Genomic DNA, 25211 nt, shown 5'->3' on the forward strand with positions numbered 1-25211 from the left:
ATCAACAACAACAACAACAGCTCAAATCACCAGAAATAGCTAAGTTTTCGAGTAATTCTCATAAGCCTATTCATGGATCTCGGTTTCAAAGCAAGGTAAAACAGAGGAGCTTTTGTTTCGTTTTATAAGAGGCAGAGACGGAGTACATGCAATTTACCTTGACGAGGAAGAGTCCAGATCTCGACCGGTTGTGAACTAGTAAAAGAGGAAGCCCGGGAAAAAATCGATGGTGAAGATGGACGCTAGCGAAAGAGATTCAACCGAGAACTAGGAACTTTGAGCTCCTTGGCCAGAGAACAGAGCCCAACGAAACGATACAGACGCGTCCGGTGGGCCAGAAAGTCGATGAAGAAGCCTCTGGAAATGAGGGAAACACCCACAAATCGGTGCTATGAATTGAACCAAAATCGAAACCAGAGAAAGTAAGACGAATACTTAGCTTCAACTGCGGGGGGTCGTCAGAAGGCAATGGGAAGAGAAAAATCCGAGCGTGAGATCCGTTTTCTTATATGGGAAGCGAACGGAGTTAGTTTAGATCAGAGAGAAATTACAATTCCGTTCGCCACGTCGCCCGATTCTCACGCGCGTCCCTCTCGTCCACCGTTTCTGAACGGGGGTCTCCTTCTCCTTTTCCAAATTTTGAGCTTATTGATTCTTTTCAACGAATCCAATTGGGCCCGTCGCAGCGGAGGTGTTCTAAATGTATTATTTTCAGCAACAGCGAGCAATAAGGGTGAGCGCTTCCAGGTTTTCTATAGGTACCACTAGGAACCGGACAGCTTCCTACCGGTCCGGTTCTCAGCTTCCAGGTTAGAACCTGGAAGCATGCTCACCTCTAGCAAGCAACGAGGATCCTCCCATAACCACTGAAGTGGCCAAGTTAGAACGGTTGTTGAGTTTCCTCACGCACGAATGAGACGATCCTCTAAAAGATTAGGACGTAAAATATCTGAAGCTTTTACTGAGAATTTGAAATTGGTGATCAAAATGTCTGCTGGATTTTCCATCCTGCACAACGGTGGCACCGATTTTGTCAGCAAAATGGAGAAATTTTGAATATTTCAGAGTAACGGCAATTAGAAATATTACAGGCTCCGGATATGTTCTGGAAGGCAGCAGCTGCAGCACCTTGCCTCCTCTTTTGCAATGAAATTGATTCCATTGCTCCAAAGAAGGGGCATGATAACACGGGGATCACTGGCCATGTCATCGCTCAAGTTAGTTTCTTGCATTCATAGCGCTTACGAGGTGGTCATGTGAAATATATTTAGGTATGACTCACTAATGGTATGTTATTAATTGGTCAATTTTTGGGAAAAAGAGTGTTTGAAATATATTTTCGAGAATTTAGGGATTTTAATATTATAGGAATCTAACTGGAAAGAGAAAACCAGAGGGGTGTTTTCCCAACGCCGTGGGTCCTATTTTTACGATGCCCCATATCAATTATGAGGTAGCTATTCCTTGAAATGGATCAATTCCTTTGTGGGCCTCACGTTATAACTAGCATAATTATTTCTGATTGTAAGATATGAGTCAAATTGCGTTGAAGAAAATGTGCACGAGAGCGAGAGCAGCACTGAAGGACTTGAAGCTCGAGGACGACGGAACCCGGGAAAGAAGAGACAATGGCAGACGATGGACTGAAGCTCGCGAGGAGGGGTGAGGAGAGACGAGGATAGGGAGAGGAGCGGCGAGGACTAGGCGCGGAGCGGCCGAGGATCGAGCGAGAGCGATTTGCTTGAGGAGCAGTGGGAGAGGAAGAAGAGAACGTAAAGAAACCTACTTCAGAACATATGTAGCAATTTGAGATTTTCTTCATTTTTTTACCCAATTACAAATTTCGGACAAAATGGCCCAGCCAAATGACTTATTAAGTTTTTTGAGAGTATTAAATATATAATTAACATGAGAAAAAGATATATATGCATGCTTGTACATAAATTCTTAAATCGTCATCTTAATATGTATCCTTCAAATTCAAAGATCCTATGTACTTCAACAAAGATGTGGTTTAAAGTTAGATTGATGATATTGCAGCCCGTCCCACCACTTTAAAAATTGCATACTTAATTAAGCCATGCATGTGATTTTTAGGTGAATGATTAGGATTGATTGCACAATTCGGCAGGTAGATTGGGGTTGGATGATTAGAGCTTAAATAGGAGCTTAATGACTTAACCATAGCGATAATGAGTTTCACATGAGGTTATTGTTCATATTGTACCTTACTGTTGCTATGTTTAAGAGAGAAACCATGCCTTTTGCTGGGAAGTTTGTCCAAATCTTCACCAAATTTCTTCTTGTTAAAGGTAACGAAGAAGGTGAACAAGAGGGACATGCTGGCAGATTCTTGCATTTGAGGCGAATTTCGCAAGATTTTAGGGTAAATTTATTTGCCATCTTTAGGAATCCAAAGGTACTAAAGGTTGTCTTCTGAATCTATGCATTGGCTTGTGAAGAACTGCGTTGAAACTTGAACTTTGGCCACCTAGAGGGTGAAAAAGAGAGAAGGGGTTTGGAGATGGCGAGCGGCGCGAAACAAGTGAAAAAAAGGTGAAGCGCTTAACTTTCGAGGATAGGCTTAGGCTTCCTTTGTTTTGTAGATTGGGGTTGCGAATGAATGTTCATTTTTCGAATATTGAAGCTGTGTTTGATGTCAATTATTGTGCATGCTCTCATTTCTTTAGCACTGCATTGTTGCACATGCAACCGACCGCCGGACTTGGGCCGCATATAATACTTAGGATGGTATTCAGTTGGGTACGATTCAAACGCGAGTTAGACTAAATCCCGAAAATTTCTTTGTTGGTGTCAAAGGTGCTTACTTTTGCTGAAATGATCATCAACATCAAACCCCTTCAAACATTTTGTAAATTGTAATAAATGATTCTAAATGATCATTCTATGATCCTTGAATTGTCTATAGTCAAAAATTGAAGGTTAACTTCAATCTATAGTCAATATGATCAAGGTAGAATTGGTAAATCGAAAACCGTTAGAACTAGTTTAATTTCATAAAACCGACGATTGATTGCATGTTAGATAAACCTTAGGATACTTGTCTTCATGTAGCCGTAGTTCATAGGTAGAGCATGTAGTTCAACTTGAGTCGATTCCATGTTAGTTAGGCTAGAATTCGCACGTTTAGGTGACAATCCTTAGAAATCTAGCTCAATATGGCTGTTCGAAAAGATGGTGGTGAGTCATTATCATCAGAGTGTTTCTGTGAGATTTGTGCAGAGAGAAAAGAGGCCAAAGAAAAGTTCAGGATCTGGACCGTGTCTTCTCACACCTTTTTCTCTCTCTGCATAAGCCGGCTTGTGGAGACCAAAGTCCTGGAGATATCAAAGGAGATATTGCTTTCTCCGCAGCTTCAATAGCTGTCCTAATAATGTCGGAATCCTATGAAATTTTGATGATTTCAAAACTATCTTTGGTACTAATATTTACTATGAAATATGCAAATGGTAAAATTTTGTGAATGTTATAAATGTTCCTCTTGTATAAGTAAGGACGAGAAACTAGGCTGTGACGTGTGAGTGAACAAGTACCAATATGAGTGGTATCTCATGGTAGCTTGGAAGGATCAATCGAGCTAGCATTCTTCGAAGTCCTTGGCACTGATGAAGATGGAAAGATCATTGATGTGCCGCCCCAGAACGTCACTCGTGACACATGTCCTTTTCAATAATACTCATAATTATTATTAGCACGCGGAAGCGCAATAAACACATCGCACGAGAAACGTAAATTTGAATAGTATACATATTCACTTTTCCATTGCCTTCCCTCTTCCAAGTATTAATACAAACCAGAAAGACATCAAAGCACGTCAAACTCAGGCCATTCTCACTCAGAAATGCGTCTTCTACCATATATTGTTCTCTCCATTGCTTTGATCGAGGGGTTCCTGTTTCAAAGGTTTTTAGAGTTGGAGTTTGGAGATGGTGGATGTGGGCTTTGGGTTTCGGCTTGTTTTGCTCGGCTTATGGGCTGTTTGTTGTTATTGAGAGACAAAAAAACTAACATGAATGTTTGGTCAAGTCGATATAACCCCCAGCTATCTATTTATAATAAAGTTAAAAGGTCAAAATTATAATATCAACTTTATTGCTACCATACATAAAATAATAAAGGAAATAGATAAATATGCCCCCATCGGCCATAACAGTTCACGAACTCCACGTGCTATCGCACGAAACTCTGCTTCGGAACCAAACCAAGCAACCACATCCTAACCGGGTCAAATGATTTAAATGAAAATTAAAATGGGCTTTTCAAGTCTAGATCGCTCAGTTTAAATTCGAAATTTGGCTCCATATTTGATGGTGATAACTGTTCCACCCTAAGGAGCTCGATGCAATAACTGTTTGACTGTAATTGTTAGCCTACACCTTCGGTAACTATTTGCTCCTTAGAGTTTGACTACAATAACTATTCCATTATTTTTATCCTTGCTATCGATTTGGTTTCAGCCAGATCTTGTGAGTCGATGTCAATGCTTCTCGACTCTCTCAATTCACACTGGCTTGATTGATTTTAACTCCGCTATTAGTAAATAGATAACTGTTGCCATTTTGTCAACTTGATATTATTGGCTTGTCACAATGAATACTGGTGTTCACAATCAATATGGGATTACATGTGCAAGTCAACATACCGTTTACTCCTTCCTTGTTGAAGCCCAACATATTGTACTAATCAATCAACTTGACTTTGTTTAGTCAATGACTCTGCTTAATCATGACTACCCGACTTAAGAGATTCCTCTTTTTCTCAATGGTCTTAGAATTTTCTCATTAACATTGGCCCAAGTTAATATCATATTCAAAGTCATAGTCGAAGTATGATTAATGGCATTAATTATAATTAACTTCAGCTCTTTGACATTGTTACGTGTATTTGTGCAAGGTTGTGGCCGCCAAAAGTTCAATGGTTTCAGTTAGTGATTAAGGTCCAATCTAGGATGATCGATGGCCAATTAAAGTGTCAAATTTGACTTCAAATCAAAAGTAATTGGGTTTTGATATGCCTTGATGCCTTAAGGACTTTGCAAAGTTCAAATTACTAAATAAAGCACAAGCAAATGAGTGAAAACAACAAGGAAATCGTATAAACTTTTATTGGATTTAGAAGAAATGGCTTACATTCTTGGAGGCTATGGTTGCTTAATGAGTGAAGATGAACATGAACTGCTAAGAGGGATGACTGTAATATGTATAGAAAGTAAAAAGCTTACAAATGCAACTGGAAAGCTTTTATAAGCAAAGATGAGTACCGGAATTGCAAAACCTAATCGAACTCGAATTTCTAAATCAATTTGTTACAAATGATCATCCCATCTTCATATCTTCAGTGTCAAAATCTAAAGTATTGCTACCATTTATAGTGATGGCATGATTGCTCTTGATTGTGTGTGTTCACTTTGATTCTTCCTGTATCTTTAAATGGACCAATTCATTATGACTTCTATCTACCGCAAGAATCTGGGAAAATTACGAAAAAGTTTAACGCTTTTGAAATTGTGCAATTCGATCCCTAAGCCTTTTTCTTAGTTCAATCCTGCTTGGCACTATGATTATCTTGTTCGATCCATCCGTGGCTTTTGGCCGGCCGGCTGACGTGGCAGCCAAGTCGTCGGCTGACGTAAGGCCGGTCCGGCGTCACGTGGCATTTTAATAATTTTTTATTGTTTTTCAAATTATTTTTCTTTTTTTTTTTTTTTTCGCCTATCTTCTTCCCCGGTCGCCGGTCCGGCGACCGGCTGACCGGCGAGGCTGAGGCCGGCGAGGTCCACCTCGCCGGCCATGGGCGACCGTCGCTGGCGCCCGGCGACGGCGAGGCCGACCTCGCCATGACTGGGCGAGGCCTCGCCCGGCGACGGCGAGGCCGCCCAGATCTGGCGAGACCTCGCCGTCGCCTGGCCAGCCTCGCCGTCGCCGGGCGAGGCCGACCTCGCCATGACTGGGCGAGGCCTCGCCCGGCGACGGCGAGGCCGCCCAGATCTGGCGAGACCTCGCCGTCGCCGGGCCAGCCTCGCCGTCGCCGGGCAAGGTCGACCTCGCCATGGCCAGGGCGACGACGAGGTCGACCTCGCCAGATCTGGGCGAGGCCTCGCCCGGCGACGGCGAGGCCGACCTCGCCCTGGCCATGGCGAGGTCGACCTCGCCCGGCGACGGCGAGGCTGGCCCTCGCCAGTGCCGGCGAGGCCAGCCTCGCCCTTGGCCGGCGAGGTGGACCTCGCCGGCCTCAGCCTCTCGCCGGTCGCCGGTCGCCGGCGACCGGGAAAGAAGATAGGCAAAAAAAAAAAAAGAAAGAAAAAAAAAAATTCGAAAAACAATAAAAAAGTATTAAAAATTACTCACGTAATTTTCGGCCGCAGCAGCGTCAGACAACCGGCGTAGCGATCAGCTTCCGGCCGCAAAAGATGGCGGATGATTGAATGTGAACAAAAATTTAGAAGGTTCTAAGTAAAAAGGTTTAAGCTGAATTGCGCGAGGTTAAGGTAAGAAAGTTTTAGTAATTTCACCAAAATCTCTAACTGTCTCAACTTGCGCGCTTCAATAAGGATGATTTGTAACTTCTCTCGGTTCTTTAGTTACAATTATCCCACAATCGATGGATCCTTCTTGACTTGGTTTTCAACTTTTGTACATGATTCAAGTCGATCGATCTTTGCAACGTGTTACGTACTTCACTTTAACTCTACCCATTGGAAACTCATAATCGATGAGCTCATAATTTATTCCATCAATGGGCTTTGTAGGGCATATATATTGTCATGTCATTCATGATCAAAATGAACTTATTAGGCATCCTATCAATCGGATCTTATGGGTTAACTATATTGTCATGGCATGGTTCAGGCCATCAGTTTCTTTATGTTGGGGCTTGTATCAACATATATCCCCTTTTTTGACCCAGTGCTGATTGAGTAATGGGTGAAGTGCAATGGCATGTTCTATTTAGACAAAAACATATTTAAGCCTCGAAATCTCTGCCTTGAGTGCTTAAACCTTTGACAAAGTTCCTTCTCTCTTGATCACAAGGCCTAACTCTTCATCTCCTTCATTTCAAGTACTCAATCAATGGTTGCAAGCACGACTGATTGCTTCTGTGAAGCTTATTGATGGTAACTTCGCGCCAAATGCGATGGTGAACACACCAGGTGTGAGGAAAGGTCAAGGTCGAGGGTTTCAAGCAAGTTTCTACTACGTATTCTGATGAGAGGTCGATGATTACGTCGCTAAGGCCATTTTTGACCCGGATGCCATAGCAGTAAATGAAGCTCTGAGTAAGAAGTAAGCTTCCTCTTGCGATGTTGCTCAAGCTGATTTGGAGGAAGCTCTTGAGTAAGAAGTACTTCAGTACCACGAAGCTTCCTCTTGCGATGTTGCTCAAGCAGTTGGGTGATTTGGAAGGGTGGAGCACGTCAACGACTCGGTGTTCGGCCCCTGCTAATAGTCACTATCCGAATTGGTCGCTCATTCGATAAAGCAGAAGGGCCCGAGTTGGGCGAAATTGCCATACGCCCGTTGATAGAGAAGCAAGACTTCTAACTTCCATCTCTGCACTGGTGGTGTTCTGGTACAAGTGCTTCAACTACTTCATGTTTCCATGAGGCACGATGTCCATTACCCTTTGGCGATGTTGCAGCGCTCACAGGCCTGACTGTCCACGGCATTGTGGTTGACCCATCCTTCCAGAATCAGTTTGGCTACAACGAGAACGTCGACAACAATCCAACGATTTTGAAAATATTTTTTGGTTATTCATTTATTTCTACGAAAATATATTCAAAATCATTAATTTTTCGCGACACACTCTGTAAAGACACAATTCTCCTACTAAAGTGGCCTTTTTGCCATAAAAAATTATTCTTTCTCAATCTCTTGGGTGTCGGTTACAGGAATTCTGCAATCTTAGCACCTAGAATAACACCCACAAGGCATCACAATTAAGCTAAGATCAAACCAAAAATTAGAAAGAATTCACAGGTATATCCATGCAAATGCAACGCCACCTTATCATTGTTACCAAATGATGAAACAAGCTACACACACAGCCCGAGGCACCCATGAAATCACACGGGTAAAACCCGCGACTCATCTACATGGGCGTCTACCTGCTCGCCACGGTTATTAAGAGCCTCGAATGCCCTAGTGCAAGCGCTCGAGAATTCCATCAATGCCCGAAAAACGCGAGGCAGGCCATTTTTGAGGTGGTTCAGGGCCATGGCCTTGGTGACCTCGACCGAGTTCGCAAACTTGGCATTCTCATCGTCCACCCGTTTCTTCAAGGCCTCGATCTTCGCACGCTTCAGTGTTAGAGGATGATTAGGACCCAAATCCAAAGTCAAGTTGTCTGTGGAAAAGCCTCGCTCGAGCTTTTTCTCCATTTCATCCACTGAAGATGACTCTTTTTGCAACTTCTTTTCGAGCTTCTCGATTTTCTTTTGCAGGTCTAGCTCCTCAGCCTGTTGCAAAAGGATAGAGCGGACACCCAATAGAAGGCTCTTGATGGCATCTGAAGCCGGCTGCAAACAATAAAACAGAGAGAATAAATGCTGCCCATGAAGAAAAATATTGCAGACGATGATATACTCTGAAATGTCAGGATCATCTAGATTACAAGTTAACGGGAACTTCTTGATACTAGCTCGTCACACAAAATTTATTGTAGACTACTCAATAGTTAATATCCCGAGTTCCAACAAACAATCAATCATGGCCACTTCCATCTGGTACAATCAATATCAAGTTGACCATACATGTGATAAGCAACAAGAATGCTGCCAAACAAAGATATCTCAGCAGTAACCCACTGAGCGTTATATTTTACGATTTGTCACATTATCAAAATCTCAGTTCATTATAGAACATGAAACAAAAAAGTCAACTGTGAAAGAAATTGGAGAACTTCCGAAGCTCAAGCGTGCAGAGCCCCACAGCGTGAGATAATTGACATAAGAAACAATAATAGAAACTTCATGAAAATAGAAGAACCTATTGCCATCCACATTAAACCAGAAAAGAAGAGATAGAAGTAAGGAAAGATGCTCCGAAACAAAGTACGTATTTAACAGATGTCATACTGTACAAGAAAAAAATAGCAGACCATGTGTCCGAACATTGCCCGTACAACTGCAACCGTGACTAGATAATAACTATATAGAAGATACTACCAATGACCATGCCTTTGCCGGTGTCAAGCTTGGTTTTATTGTAGTCATAGCCAGCATTAACCATCCAAGAATCTATTACACATCCAGACAGCACATTTTACCACAATTGGCAAAGAAAACACCAAAAGAACGTGAACTATCAAGTGACTGTATCAGTTATCAATATACGGTTTCCAATCAGCCAAGTGATGGTGTAGTTCATTCTCATTCAAAATAAGCATTTCAATTCATGCATCAGATTCTAAATTAGTCATTGGCATGACAGGGTTATCAGGTTAATGGCACTACCTTATCAGGTACTCTGTCAAGGTGAAGCTGCCAATCCTCGCAAAGTGTACAAAGTGCAGAAGAGAAATTACTCTGGAGTTGATCATCCGCAAGGCAATCCGTCAATTTTAACCACCTGTAGAGTGTTCTGACATAACCTTTTTGAGATGTAACGAGCATGCAGAAGCTGTCGTACCATGATTCCACCTCAGTCTCGAGCTGTACTGCGGCCTGGCGATGGAAGTCTGAAGAAAGCTTTGTTACTTGATTCACTGAAATATGATTTAATTGGAGTGCAATATGGTTCTGAACTTTATGGCATCTATACATTGTTCTCCACATGTGCATCAGCCTGTAAAATCAAAATAAGATGGAGGCAGAAAAGTAGTGATGCCAATGTTAGATTCATATTAGAAACAGCAACATGAAAGCAAACACCAGAAAAGCATACCTAAGATGGCGTTATTGAAGGTTGCCATTGTGGCAACTTATACCATAATTAGTGAAACAAATGGACGTGCATAAGCTTACTTATTTATTTTATCCCAAAACATGAGATATTAAGTACGTTTTATGGTTTCTTGACTGTTCATCTTCCTATTTGCTTCATTTCTCATTTAATCCCACGTCACATCATCATTTCAACGGTGCAAAACTACACAGGAGTCTGAGTCGCAATCTACCTCCTTTTTTTTGACAACACATCATGCTATAACTACTTTAACTTTTGAGAGCTTATAACTATCATTTTCGATATGAATAGGGAACTCATGTAAAATCAATGCTTAACAACTTTTACCCAGAAGTTAATGCAACCAATTGAGGGTGGAGCTCCTCATCTATTAGAGTCAGAATTAGTGCACAAGTTCTACTAATGGATTGCTGCAGAATAACCAGGTCAGACTCCAGACCCTCCACAGTCAATCTGGTTTTGTCCGTCTTGGCCCAGTCATGGTTTTCATCTTCTTGCTTTTGCAGTAACAATAATTTTCTCTCGTACTCTAGCTTCGCATTTTCTTCTTCCTGCAGAACATATGATGGAGAGAAGAGCATTGGAGCGGGAACATGGAAAAAGCTAGAAAGTAGCTATTAATATGACAATCAATCATTTGCCATTGTAAATCATAACACATACATTTGGGAGAAAAGTTATTTGCAGTCCTAGTCCACTTGATGCAAAATTAATCATGTCAGGACCATGTTAATAAGGTAAGTGCAAACAGAAGCATGTCTCTGCCAACACTTAATCTCAACAATGACAATGCTTTATTGACATTTACATTCAGGACCACTTTAAAATGAATTTGTTATGACCAAATCTTTAAGCAAAATCATCGAAGTCCTGTAGTGTAATGGAAAATTTCTATAGAAAACCATGCATATACACTTAAACTGCATTCAGGTAAAGAGATCAAAATTTCCAAGTTCAAGTATCAACATCCAAACTTACACCAAGATCACGTGCTTATACACTTCACTTGTGCTTGAACTTGATTAACATAAATGAATATCAACATGTGTAACAACATTCTCCTACTGCAACTGCCAATTCACACTTCCAATTTAACCTGTGACGCCTAGATCACAGCACTATGTCAAATTGACAAAGGATCACTCACAAGCTTAATCAACTTATCCAGATTAAACTAATGTGCTCATCTACATAATTGCTACTTCTTGACCTAACAGTATGCAGGGTTATTAGGTTACATTAATAGCAAGGAGAAAATTTTGAATTCGCGGTTTAACATGGGAAAGTACATTCTTATCCCACATGTTCAGGCCACTGGATGTTAGAACTCGATATCAAATATTTCACAACCATGCTTTAACTAATGTGGGACTTTCTGAGAAATGCATAAGCATGACCAAACGAAAAAGTTAAGCATGCACATACAGAAATGTCTACGACTAAGATATCGATCCGCCTATATTCAGAAAATTTTCCATATAAAATCAAATTATAGAAATGTTCCATTATGATTCCAAGGTGTTGGTGATTCTGATATGGTCAATACGATCCTGACTTCTCACTGTTGATCCCGATTCTTGTTATCCTAGTCTGATTGTCATATTCCTACTAACTAGATGGGGCCTTACTTTTAATTCTGGAGATCTATAAAATGGGAGAAAATGCTTGACTTCAATGAGGCAAGATGCCCCATTTTTAAGTGGCACTCTTACTAGAGACTGGAAAAGAAACTGGACAGGTACAGTAATGTGAAGTATGAAAGAGGCAACAGACACCAGTCATAACTGCACAGAGAAACATCTTTCATATACAATAAGGCCATAATTATCTTGAAAATGAGCACAGCCATTTACCTCTCTAGCTAAGCTTTAATTGTACACTATTCAGTATATATCTGAACGGCTAGAATCACATATAGGACATCTTCTCAATAAAATTGGAGAGCAATCATGGACAAAATCCTACCTTTAAGTATTTATAAAGCTTATGCTCTGCAGTGAACAAATTTTCAATTGTAATCCGATGAGCACCCGGCATGCAGGGTTCACTAGGACCAGGACACTCAGCAGCATCTCTCGTAAGCTGAAGCGACTTAGAGGACCAGTTCCACGAAAGAGCACTCACAACCTTAGCAGAATTGCTTCTCTTCCCTGTACAAAGTTGAGTTACTTTTAAGCACCTACGGGAAAATTAAGCAAACGGTAGGTGATGGTAGAGCAAGCAATAGACTTGGAAAGTAATGGAGGCAGAGCAGAACTAGCTTAAATTGTACTGGACACAGAAACCTCAGATCTAGTTGAAAAAGATTAATCCAAACTAATCCAGCTAATTAAGGAAATTAGGGTCAAAATATGAGACTCAAGTTTTAAGTAATTATAGCAACATGGACAAAGACTTGAAAGCGTGAGCTTCCTATTTTGAAGTGTACATGCTCTGGTCAACCAAACACACTAGAATATATTAGGGAACCAATTATATGCTGCATCACATGACTAGAAACACGCTGAAAGTAAGATACAAATCCAAGACAAATCGAAGTCAAAGGGAGTAATTGAGGAAAACTCTCGACAGATAACAGCAAAATAAAATTCACTAAACGTCAATATACTCAGTCAATCACATCAAAAGTCCACTACTTGTTCTCTCTATGTTATGGCCTCAAGATTCAGAGGAATGACCCATCTTTGCTTAAGAATCTTCGTTTGTGAAAGAGTTTCACACCAAAACGACAATAAAAACACAAAAGCAAAAATCCTTTTGCATGCTGTATCAGATTTGAGCAACAACAGGCCTTATTGAAATAGCTGAACAACATCAAACTCATCAGAAACAGGAACCCGCACAAATCTAAGCAGACTTAAGCTCTACAATCACATCAAAATGACTATTGAACTGCAAGGGGAAAAGAGGCAGAATCCAGTAAGAAAAATATCAAATAAAAAGAATTAGCATCCAAATATGGTACTTACTCTTGTGTTCTTTTGTTTTCTTGGGTGGGAAACTATCCCATGAATTGATGTCCACAAGAATAGCTATATCCCCACCAAGAGCTGATGCTTCCAGAAAATACTCATCCAAGTTCTTCACAATACCCTCCAAGGACTTCTTGCTTTTCCAAACTTCCATGGTCATATCAGCACTTTCCTTACCGTTCCAGCTCATCTGCAATGAAGTATCATCAACCAACTCCACAGGTTGTTCCTTCTTGGGCAAGAGATCTACCGTCCCCCTTTCCAGAGTTTCCTCTATCCCATCTTCTCCCTCAAACTCCGTTTTACTCTCCACCCAATTCTCCTCATAGTTCGCTTCCATTGCCGCTTCATTCTTTCTCTCGTGCAACAGCAAAGAAGCCTCAAAAGGTTCCCCTAATTTCCAGGATGAGACAGGGAAAGGCGGAGGAGGCGGGGCGCAAATAAAATCCTCATCGATCTCTATACTTTCTTCTTTGCTAGTAATCTCTTCCTTACTTTTATTGGGCCTCCTAATATCCGGACTGAAAACCGGAGGAGGTGGAGGTGATAGAGGCAAAGGGGGAGGAGGAGAAGGAGGCGATGCCAGGCCGCACGAAGTGTTCTCGATTTCCAACGATTCCGACTCAGTGAACTGCCGGAGCGTCGCTCCCGTGTTCTTCAGTGCTCTTAAGTAAGCCAACAGGGCATCAGCAAAATCCTCCCTAAACACCAGCAACTGCTTCATCAGCCTCTTTCTCTCCTTGCACACCCGAACCCTCTCTTCTTCATCAATTCTCGAAGCGACACAACCCATTAGTAATAATCCAATATTGCAATTCTAGTCGGGGTTCACCTACATTCACCAATTCAAGGTCTTGAAGCACGCTAGGAGAAAGTCACTGCCCTGAACAGACCACATCCCATAAATTTTGCTCAGCTCACGCTGATTTCAAGAACCAAGAACCAAGACCCAGTTCCCAACCCAGAATGCTATTCGCATAGATCACGGTTCCCTCACCAGATTCCGCTCCCTTCTAAGTAACAAGCGCCACAACAACCAGAACAATCTATATTCGAATTCCTTTCTCGAACACGGAAAGTACAGCCGAATGAGCTAAAGGACCTTCCCAGAGAATATCCCAAAATTCTAAAACACAGAAAGTCATGAGCATTATCCAGAAAAAGAATTTCCCAACAAGCCGACGACCCACCTACACCTTCAAGATCGCTTGAATTCCCACTCAGCTACGAACCATCTCGACCTCAAAACGCAACCCACCCAAGATCCAGAAATCCTATCCGAAAAATGTATGCAAAAAAAATAAAAGAAAAAAGAAGAAAAAAAAGCCGACCTCCTCCTCTTGCTCACTAAGAGGGAACAGAGAGAGCAGCAACAACGACGGAGCACTACCAGAAAGACCCAGAAAAGAAACAGGGAAAGAAACAATATCCAGCTGCTCCAGAGTCCACCAGTCCAGAGAGAGTACTCTTCGCTCTCGCCAGACTTCTCTGCTCAGAGCAGACACTCTGACAATGTACTATTTAATCCCAGAATAATGAAGAAACCCATAAAAAAAATAATAAGGAACAGAAGAAGGTGAGGACAAGAAGAAACGTTCGTCAGAGTCCTGACCTGCAAAATGTCCGACGAGGACCGCTGTCTCTTCCTCGCTCGCTTTGCTTTTTTCGATTTCCTCAACGAAAAGAAGGACCAGATGGGTTTTCTTTAAGCATTTTCTTATCTCCTTCCCCCCGTCCCTTTTCCTTCAGAGAATGTGGCGTCCCCAAAGGGGAATCGCTGACTCGAGGACCAAGAAGAAGAAGAAGAAGAAGAAGAGGAGGAGGAGGAGCTGGGGGCCCGATCAAGAAGAAGAAGCAGAAGCAGGTATCCAAAGCAATTCGAGGAGGACAACTTGGAAGAAACTTTCTTTCATTATTTTTTCCATTATTTTCGGTAACGATGGTACCATACTATTACTAGGAAATGTCGGTACATAGGATAGGAGATGATGTACTCATGTAGCATCATCCTCAGCAAGTTCGGTTGGCGACCCTCGTACTTTAAACGGACGATATTACCCTCCGAGAGAGACCATTAGGTTGGCTAGGAAATTTCCTTTTCGATTTTTGCTAGAGGACAAGAACAACCAACCACACACCCCTCTTAAATAACAAATTTCCTTTTTTTCCAACCCTCGTCCCATCTTTACTATTCATTATCCACTCGCGTGACAGTCTGAACCGCTTTCTATAAAGAAATGTTAAATTTATCTGCACATTGTTCATTTTATTTCCCCCCTAGATTCTCTCCTTCATGATCGTGAATATTTCGACTCCGATTCCTCGTGCAATTTAATGAGATTTTACTTGAAGATCGAATATCGTGTTTGATCTGAACATTATACACGGACCATTGTTCTTGTTATCAGTTTAGAGAATTCGATCCTTACAATTATATGTACAAGCGCGAAAAGTCTGGAAATGGCCCCGTTAAGGTCACAAACAATTTAATATATTTTGCGTTTCGTAATGGCTAAAACTTGTCATTTAATTTTGAAAGTTGGCTCATCTTTCGTTGTATTATTTTTTTGTAGGGCAATCACTATGGAAGGCAATATTCAAGAGGACTCAAATTGCTTGAATGTATTTATTGACAATGAAGATGCGAATGGAGAAGAGCAGTCATCAATCATATAATAATGACGTGAAAAACAAATAAAAAGGACTATTAAATTCACTAGAAAGAATGAAAGTTGAGCGGTTAAAGTATGCGCAATATAGCGTAATGACATATACTAAAGTTTCAATTAAACCAAATGCATTCAATAATACTAATAGACTATTCTTTTCACTCTTACTTGTGCTCATGTTATGTTTAAAATAGTGGTTTCGTGGTATAATATACAACTCATTAACACAATAACTCATTAGCTATTTGCCAAATAAACTATTTTTTTTTATAAAAGAGGGACACCATTTTCATCCCAAATGGAAAGAAAAACAAAAAAATGAAACCAAACAAAAAGAAGGAAAATGTAAGAAATAAGCCAAAAGTAAGAGTGAGCCCCAAAATTAACCTCGTCATCATGCCGGTAGAATCATATCGAATATTTTTAAGTTTCAAAAGCATGCTAAAGTGTTACCCGCAAGGAATAATGTGATCAATACAAGATGGTGGGGGGTGTCTACAGTTAAATATGAGGTGGAAAAGTGCGAGCCATATTCTTAGTATCTAAGATCGGGTGAAATACTAGAAAGGAACCCGTGCACAGGAAGATGTGAATATATGAAATCTCAATTAAATAATCTTTCGGAATTTTATATTATGAATTTTAGATTCATGATTCCGTCACTATCTAAGTCTAGTATGTTTCTTCTGGTTATATATTCAAAAAAAAAGTAAATTGTCATGCTCCAACAAAGAAAGTACATGTTTTTGCCAAAGTTTAACTTCTGGCACTCATAATATACCACTTTATTTTATGTCAAATCACATATTATCCCACTATGGCTGACCATTTAAAGACAGACCACATGATTTTCCTCTAAATTCATTGATTTTTTTATTAAATTGGCTACTTAATTTTGTTTAGTTTTTTTCAGATAATTAAGTGACAACTACATAGTTATTGAGATTTATGAAAAACCAAGAATATCCAGGTGACTTTTTTTTTGGTCGAAAGAATATCTAGATGGTGAGTTAAAAGAAAAGTTACAAATCGCTATAAGTTCAGTAGTAACCCCGTTGCATTGTGATTTCTTGGTAATTTTTGTTGTAATTTTATCGACCCTTTTGCTTTCGACGACATCAAATCCACACATGCATGAAGCTTGATAATAAAAACAATTAGTTACGAACTGTACTATAGTGGAATATTCAATCCGTAAATGTACTTGAGTTTAACTTAATATACTTGGCATGTAAGAGGCTTTGAAAACTGTTCATAGTAAACTATTCTAACATGAAAAGGAAAAAGAAAAATAAACAGCGGTTCCGTTTGTTTCGCAAAAAATAAATAATTTAAAACTATTTTCCAACAAATGATTGATTATATTATTTAGAATAATTAGTCAATAAAAATATTATCATTATCGACAATAATTTATGTCTAAAAAATTGAGTGGATAATGAAAATATTTTTTATTCATTTATTTTTTAAAATTATTCAAGTGATCATTTTTTAGAAAATATTTTTCAAATTATTTGTTTCCGCGAAACAAACATACCTTGCATTGGTTTTTTGTTTTCGAAGAATTCGATAATGCTACAGCCATATTGAATTGAAGGAAATGAAACTTTGGACACCATACTCGTACAATTGATCACTTTACATTATTTGCTATAATAATCATATTGTTTCAAGTGTGAACATTAGCACATATCGTTAGTTTGAATGGACCAACTATGAAGTAGTGATCTGGTCCATTGGAATATCGATTATATTTATTAAAGCAGTGCTACTACTGATTATTATTGTCGGAACACCATTTTGCAAATGCTGACTAAAATTAAGAAGTAAGGAAAGTGTGAGACTGAAAGAAATTTGAAAAAAAAAATAGAAAAACAAAGATGCCTCAGACTTCCACCCATTTTGAAACTTAGCAGGAAAGGAAGAACACATTGCACGTAAAAAGTAAAAAAAGGGGAAAAAAAGAGGAAATCACTTCCACTATGTATTACAGAAAATACTTTATATCACCAAGTCTTGTCTACTTTTTACTTTTTCTTTTAAAAAAACGAAAAAGGCAAGCAATTCACTCAAAATGCCACATCACTCATTATCTATTCACACCTCATCATGACTATGTAACCAAGGATACTTGGTTGGCAAGACGATTACATAGTTGTTGTGCGAAGCACAGGTCAACCAAACATGAGCCGAAGCTCTCCCGTATCACCCCAAACGCAAGCAACTATATATGCCTACCCGATGATAGCCAGCTCTACCTTCTCTACTCATAGGCCCCTCAGTTTCCTCCCGTTGTTTTTCTAAATACGGAGAGAATTTACGAGGAGATCCCTCCACCATACCGAGAAGTTCCTTCCCCTGTCTCTCCTTGAGTGTTTCAAGGACCTACTCATGTCCAAACTTCCACTATGTATTATAGAAAATAGAGAAAATAACATAAACAGTCCATGAATTTTGACTCAATGTGCAATTTGGTCCCTGAACTTTTAATTTGTTTAATGTAGTCTCTGAACTTTAACCCAATATTCAATGTGGTCCATGAGCTTTAACCCGATGTTTAATGTGGTCCGTGAACTTTTGGTATATGTTCAATATAGTTCTTGAACTTTATAAAAATATTCAATGTAGTCCTTCAATTAATTCAAGTTCAAGGACTATATTATACATTTTCATATAATTCAGGGACTAAATTAAACATGTATAAAAATTTCAGGGACCACATTGAACAAACTAAAAATTCAGGGACTACATTGAATATTGGGTTAAAGTTTAAGGACCACGTTGAACAAGTAAAAATTTTAGGGACCACATTGAACAAATAAAAAGTTCATGGACCAAATTACCAATTGAGTCAAAATTCAGTGACTATTTATGTCATTATGCCTAGAAAATAATTTATCTCACAAAGTCTTGTCTATTTTTTACTTTTTCTTTTAAAAAACGAAAAAAGCAAGCAATGCACTCAAAATGCCACATCACTCGTTATCTATCCACACCTCTTTGAGGGTTGACACTTTGGGAATTATCAATTGAGAATATCTGTTTTCATTCAAGCCGTATGAATCTCTGTGTTTTTTGCACAAGCTCGAGGTGGGAAAATGGACTCGAGCCAAGAAGGGGACACTTGCTTTTTGGGCCAAACAATGGGCCACACATTGCATAGCAGGCTCTCGATCTTTGCTTCCCCAAAATCATTACTCTTGAGAGAGAAACATATCTCCAAATGGAACATCAACGTGGGAATGTGATGATGCTATGATTTAAATTCAAAGATATCACCAATTGACCCGCACCCTTAAGGAAAATGTGATTAATTAGATAACAATTTGGCTCTCTCTCCTCTTTTGACTACCAAAATCATGTAATATTGTGACTGTTGTCGGCACTCATTGCTAATGTTGCCAAGCAACGTGTCGACACCGGCAGTCACAAAAACATCTATACTTCTGTAGGCCACTCGGTGTTAAAGGATGAAGAGAGATTGAGGATTAGGAAGGACCGGTTGGACGATTAAGATTTCCCAAGCGTGAATTCCATTTCATAGATAGATGGTTGGAGGATTGAGTATGGACATATTGAATCCTATTGTAGTTTCTTTTTTTGAATATTAAATGTGTAATTTTATTTTTTCCACATAAAATTGACAGTCGGATTAGGGTAGCAATATGGCTTTCAACAGACTCATCTTTACGAGTATGACGCATTTATGATGTCTAAAATGCGTTTTATGCGTTGTATATTATCGGTCAAATTTTGATCAAATCTTGGTCAACCCTAGGTCAAAAAATAATTGTCTATACCATAGAAACATCAAAATTGAATCTCGTGTTAGATTTCGCTCAGTAGACATCGTTTGTCATTGCAAGTTTTTGTCCTTTAACCTCTACTTATAATTTGTAGCAAGGTAAAATTTTTCCAACAATAATAATTGTCTACAGAGAGAGTTGTAATTAGCATCTTTGGCAACAAAAAAAAAACCCCCATAATTTGCATCGCCATTAATCTACGAAGTGTCTGAAATTGATATTAAAAGTAAATACAAAAAAAATGATAAGAGATTAACACTCTCCTGAGGGAATGAATCCTCTAAACAAAGTAATGAGCTAGCATATAAAACCAAAACGAGAAAAGAGGGAAAAAAAAAGAAGAGAAACCAAAACAAGGTAAGCTAGAAAAGACTTAGCGGTAGTTTGGAGAACTGTTTCTCTCCCAAGAGTAAGGAAAATGCTATGATTCTCCTAAAAATAAAGATTGAGAAAAATGCCAATAATCTTTGAAATTTTTCAAAGGTTTCGTGATGCTACCAATTGGATGCCGGGTACTTCTTATATTACTTCAAATGTTTATTTTGAGAAGATAGCTCTTTTGTATATATATTTGAAAGATGCGGCGAAGGTTATGGATCCTAAGGTTGAAGCTATGGATGCAAAAATAAAAGAGAAGTTTGACAAATACAATGAGAGTTTGAAAAAAGTATGCTATTGTTTAGCTTTCATTTTGTTTGATTGAGGGAAGAGTTGACTCTTTCCCATGTGGGAAGGATTGAGAATGAGATTGATTTTTCAGGGATTTCTTGATAATGGAAAGTGCAGGTTAATGTTTCAATGAAAGATGATTTATTAATTGAAGACAAAAAAAATCGTTGTTTTGGATTAGGGATAAATGCACTAGAAGTCCTAAAACTTGTCACAAAAGTGCAATTGAGTCCTAAAACTTTCAAAAGTGCAAACAAGTCTTAAAACTTGTCATGAAAGTACACTTGAGTCCTAAAACTTTCAAAAAGTGCAAATAAGTCATAAAACTTGTCACAAAAGTCCAAATAAGTTCTAAAACTTGTCATAAAAGTGCAAACATGTCCTAAAACTTGTCACAAAAGTGCAAATAAGTCCTAAAACTTTTAAAAAGTACTATCAATGGAAGGACTTGATTGAACCAATTTGACAAGTTTTAGGACTTGTTTGCACTTTCGTGACAAGTTTTAGGACTTATTTGCATTTTTAAAATTTTAGGACTCAAGTACACTTTCGTGACAAGTTTTAGGACTTGTTTGTACTTTTTGAAAGTTTTAGGACTCAATTACACTTTCGTGACAAGTTTTAGAATTTTGAATGCACTTATCCCTTTGGATTATTTGGTTATATAACAACATTTCAATGAATTATGGTGTTCGGTTCTCATGGTACGTAGTGCTTATCCTTCATCAGACATCTCTAATTGAGTTCTTTGGGCTGGTTCAGATTCTCAGTCTTTGTTGACAGAGTGAATTTTATTTACCTTCTTGCTATTCTTGCATGAAAGACTGCATCGGGAGGAGAATTGGGTTGTGCTAACTTTTGAGCATTTTTGGTGTGTATGTGACATATCATTTGTAATTCGCCATGTCCTTTTAAAGAATTAAAAAATAAGAAACAAAAAAGAAGAATTGGCCGGTTCTTGGATTAATTTTGGACTTGACTCGATCCGACAGATTCGGTTTTAAAATCGGTTACAAAATCAAAAAGGTCGGTTCCAAGTTCCAAAATCTAGGAATTGACCCTGACATGGAAAGTTTCAGGTTTCATGTTTGGAATCTACCCACCCTAAAATTGATCATCTCTAAGAGTGTGCACCGGATTTATTTCAACTCGAGAATTGGACAAAACCAATTTGGACTGACCAGTTCAAAACCTATTCTAGAGAGAACGGTACCCGATTCTGCAAACGGAGAACCAGTCCACAAACCTAGAATCGGTCTAGGACTAGTTCAGTTCCCGGTTCCATGGTAGGACCAATTCTGAAATCTATTTTAGAAAACAAATATACTTTTATATCTATCGAGAATCGAACCATCATCTTTAATATAAACTAACAACATAATCACATAGTGCAACTTTCAAATTTATCTTCAGAATTTGATTTTTAACACAAAACAAGAGGTGGCCAGTTGCCGGTTGTCGGTTTAACCGGAAAAGAGAGTGACAAGGACAATTCCCAATTCTAGGCTGGGAACGATCACCCCTAATTTTCACAATGAAGCTATTAATCATCTCTCTTCTAAGGGCGATATTTTCTCGTCATTCTAAGGAGGGAAGAGAAACTTCTGGTGAAATCGACTAAATTTTTCTGCGTTTTTATGGTGTCAAAGAAACGGAAACTCAAGGACAAAATGCAAAGCCCGTGCAAATGGTGCCTTTCTCCATCCGTCCATCGCCACCGACAGCTCCATGCACGGCGACTGTCGCAAGCACGATTGCACGTGATCGTAAGCAACATTCATCCGACAGTATCAGTGCACCAAAACAAGGATGATCCCTCTGAGGCGAACACAAGACCGCAAAGGTAAGGGTCTTCTCCACATGCGTTCCTGCGATGCAGCGGGGACAATAGGACAAACCTCCTTGCCACCCAACAGACATGGTCCGACAACTGTCAAGATGATGCAAGCGTTCGAGAAACATTGGACCGGGTCTTGGCTAACATAGAATGGCACACTCGATCCCCACTCGCTGAAGCATGGCCCATCTGTTAGTATCACTTTGTAAAAAGTGCTTTAGGTTTTGAAAGAAGAATGGAATCACCCATCATCTCAAAATAGCTCAAAGGCTCACGGAAAGGAAAATGTCAGCACAAATTCGGCAGTTTTGGCGTCGAGAGGATTTGTACTAGGGTTTGCGATTGCGTATTCCATGGCTAAAGTTGGAGATCACTACTCCAAATTCTATCGCACTTCCACTATCCAGCATAGACAGCAGAACAACACATCTATACTTACGGATAATATGGGGGAGTAGTGTTGCGATCCTGAACGGCTAAATCTTATTATAATAGACTTCTTTTGAAATCTCTACTGTCATTCCAGGGACCCGAGATATGAATGCTATCCTCACCCAGCCCTCATGAGATCAGGACTGCATAGATCACGATAGTCTTAATGGCTTATTCGGTTGGTTGTTTGTTTGTAAAAAACAAACAAAATAGTGTTTTTTCTTGTCCCGCGTGGGAAAGTTTTTATTGTGTGGGCCACTATATTAATGTGGATGTCTTCTAACTTGTTCAGTTGAAGACGATGGGTTGTTGTTAGATCGCACAATGCCCGTGTGTGCACTTAGCACATTTACGTGCTCACGGATGATAATCAGCACTAATCCTTGTTTATTTTTTTTTATTAAATTTCGAGTTTATTATTGTAAAATAACGATTTTATCCTATTACGATGATGTGATTGTTCGCAATAGAGTTGCGGTTATTATTCTTTTATTAATTAATTTCGAAATTTATTATTTTTCCTAACGGTTATTATGTATTCTTACAACCTTTTTAAGAATTGTGTTCCTTCGGACATAATTACTTCCCCTTTGGAAGATTATGTCTTTTCGGACATAACTCATTCATCTTTAAAAGGTTGTATTTGTTCTTTTTTTTTGTTGAAAAAAGGTTGTATTTGTTCAAAGAGTATTTTTTTCAGAATTTATAAAATTCGAAATAATAAAAATAATTAAAAAAATATTTTATTATTATTTTAATCCGAATTTTTTAATATGTCTTTTGAGAAGGCATCTTTTCGCATTCGGTTCAAGAAAGACTGAAATATATATTCATGTTATTTCAGTTTCTTTATACACACATACTTCTTTCTTAAAAATCATACATCCATCTTTTCCAATTGTTTCCCCTAAGAGATTATGGAGAAATACCATAATTGCTTTTTGGTATTCTCAATTCTGGTATTCTCATTGAGACTTTGTTGTATCATGGAGGATTTTTGCCAGTAACCATTAGCAATGTTGTAGGGCAAATAATTCCTTAAAAGAGAATATTATCACGTCTCAAAGTCTTATTCTATTTTCTTCCCGTTCTGTTTCACATGAACATTTTTCCTAACATATTTTACTAGAAAATTGGAATGTTATGAAGAGCTCAATCCTCGAAACCATGAATAAATTTCATAGCTTAGCCTTTTTCGAACATCAGCTAAATCAAACCCACATTACCCTTATACCGAAAGTCCCAAATCTAGCAAGTTTGTGCAACTTGGCCTACAAAATCATCACCTAAACATAGCCAACAGACTCAAATCCATCCTCCCGGAGCTAATCTCACCCACAAAAAGTGCCCTCGTTCAGGGGACGTCAAGTACAAGACATCGTCTTCATTGTTCAGGGGGCGCTCCATCAGCTTCGTACGAGAAGAAGCCCACATGAACTCGAAGCGGTTTTGAAGTTGGATATCCAGAAACCTTATGATCAGGTGGAAATGCGACTTTTTAGAGGGTGGGTTTCATTTGTGAGCTATAGGGGTGTGCAAAATAGACCGCCCAAATCGGGAACCGCCGGGACCGGAATAGACCGATCGGTTTGGTCTGGTTCCCGAGAGTGTCGGTCCGGTTCTCGGTTTCAAGGGGAATTAGACCGAATCGGACTGACTACGTATACTTTTTTTTGTTATTATGTGTAGTCGGCATGGGAAATACAATTTTAATTTTAGAATATATGTGTATGTAGTCGGTACAGGAAACACAATTCTAGTTTCAAAATATATGGTATCAAATAATTAGAAAAAAACGAGTGACCGATTCCCGGTCTTAAGACCAATCGATCCGGTCCCCGGTTCCCAATTTGGGAATCGGTTCTCCTGGTCCAGTCCCGGTTCCTCACCCCTAGTGAGCTGTGGCGTCGAACTTAATGGAGAACTATTGAATTATTCTGCACCTTCTCGGGGATTGCGGCGGGGGACTCACACTCACCATATACTTTAGTTGTCGATTGAAGAAGGGTCGGCTAATGATGCTGTGGAAGAATGTCGGTTGAAGGGACAAGACGCTCAAATTTAATGGGACAAGAAGGAAGAACTGGGATACTCTAACTAGAAAACAACACTCAAGTTTAATGGGACAAGAAGGAAGAACTGGGATACTCTAACTAGAAAACAAAGCATCAAATTCAACAATGACATGCTTGCTGAACAGGCATGAAGACTTGTTTAGTAACCAAACAGTCTGCACGCACTTCTTCCACGCAAAAGCAGTTAAAGATGGTGGACTTTGGGAGTTGGAAGAGCATCATGCATGGCAGAGATTTAACCCAACACAAAGTTAGATGAGAAAAGTTTAAAATTTGGGAAGATCGTTAGTTGGAGGGAGGATTGCTCCGCGGTCAACCAAATCAACATCGGTCCCACTTAGTTTCTGAGTTAAACGGGACCAAGCTCAGACGTTGGATGTCGCACAATAGATCCTAGCAATTGATCTCACTTTGTAATTTAGATTTTGTCGATGAGTCTTGAGAGTATTTGACATCAATTTGTATACGAGTAATGCTACACATAGTAAGACTTTACAAAGAATTTCTTATTAAATGAGATGGCTTCTTATGTTGACATGGTCGTATCATCAATTTAAAGTATAGAATCGGCTTTCAAATCAAAGTTTGTCAAAAAGAGAAAAAAGGTTAACGGGGCCAACCTCAATTAAATGAAATTTAGATTTCTACTTCACCATCATTTCTTCCCAGATTCGCACAAAGGTCGTTTCAAGCATTATTACAAGCTGTTATTGCTGTCAGCCTGACAATTTTCTAAGCTCTTTGTATGGTTTTTAAATTCTTATAATTGAAATGTCATTCTAATTGTACCTTTTCACATTGATATCAATTATTTCACCAATATAT

At 39.2% G+C, this 25211-nt stretch overlaps 1 protein-coding gene across 2 annotated transcripts; it reads right to left on the reverse strand.

The window, feature by feature from the left end:
• Positions 1 to 7962: 7962 nt before the first annotated feature.
• Positions 7963 to 14808, reverse strand: LOC115684142 (nitrate regulatory gene2 protein). Of its 2 annotated transcripts, none has more exons than XM_030608841.2 (6): positions 14511 to 14808; positions 12896 to 13730; positions 11892 to 12076; positions 10254 to 10477; positions 9476 to 9806; positions 7963 to 8539 (listed from the first exon to the last, which is right to left on the reverse strand). In XM_030608841.2, the coding sequence occupies exons 2-6, from the start codon at positions 13689 to 13691 to the stop codon at positions 8087 to 8089; spliced, it is 1989 nt and encodes a 662-aa protein (XP_030464701.2). In that variant the 5' UTR covers positions 13692 to 13730; positions 14511 to 14808; the 3' UTR covers positions 7963 to 8086. The 2 variants fall into 2 exon arrangements, with proteins under 2 accessions (XP_030464701.2, XP_056161883.1); XM_056305908.1 differs by having other exon boundaries at positions 12896 to 13781.
• Between the last annotated feature and the right edge of the window lie 10403 nt (positions 14809 to 25211).

The sequence above is a fragment of the Syzygium oleosum genome, unplaced genomic scaffold (assembly GCF_021117445.2).
Source record: "Syzygium oleosum isolate NSW1041296 unplaced genomic scaffold, Sole_v2.1 Sole_v2.40, whole genome shotgun sequence".
Lineage (NCBI taxonomy): Eukaryota > Viridiplantae > Streptophyta > Magnoliopsida > Myrtales > Myrtaceae > Syzygium > Syzygium oleosum.

Excerpts from the sequence above, each read along its gene's own strand:
- LOC115684142 (XM_030608841.2), bottom strand. The coding sequence starts at position 13,691 with ATGGGTTGTGTCGCTTCGAGAATTGATGAAGAAGAGAGGGTTCGGGTG. Across the intron at positions 12,077-12,895 it reads GAAAACAAAAGAACACAAGA|GGAAGAGAAGCAATTCTGCT; the intron begins GTAAGTACCATA and ends AACTTTGTACAG. Across the intron at positions 10,478-11,891 it reads AGCTTTATAAATACTTAAAG|GAAGAAGAAAATGCGAAGCT; the intron begins GTAGGATTTTGT and ends TATGTTCTGCAG.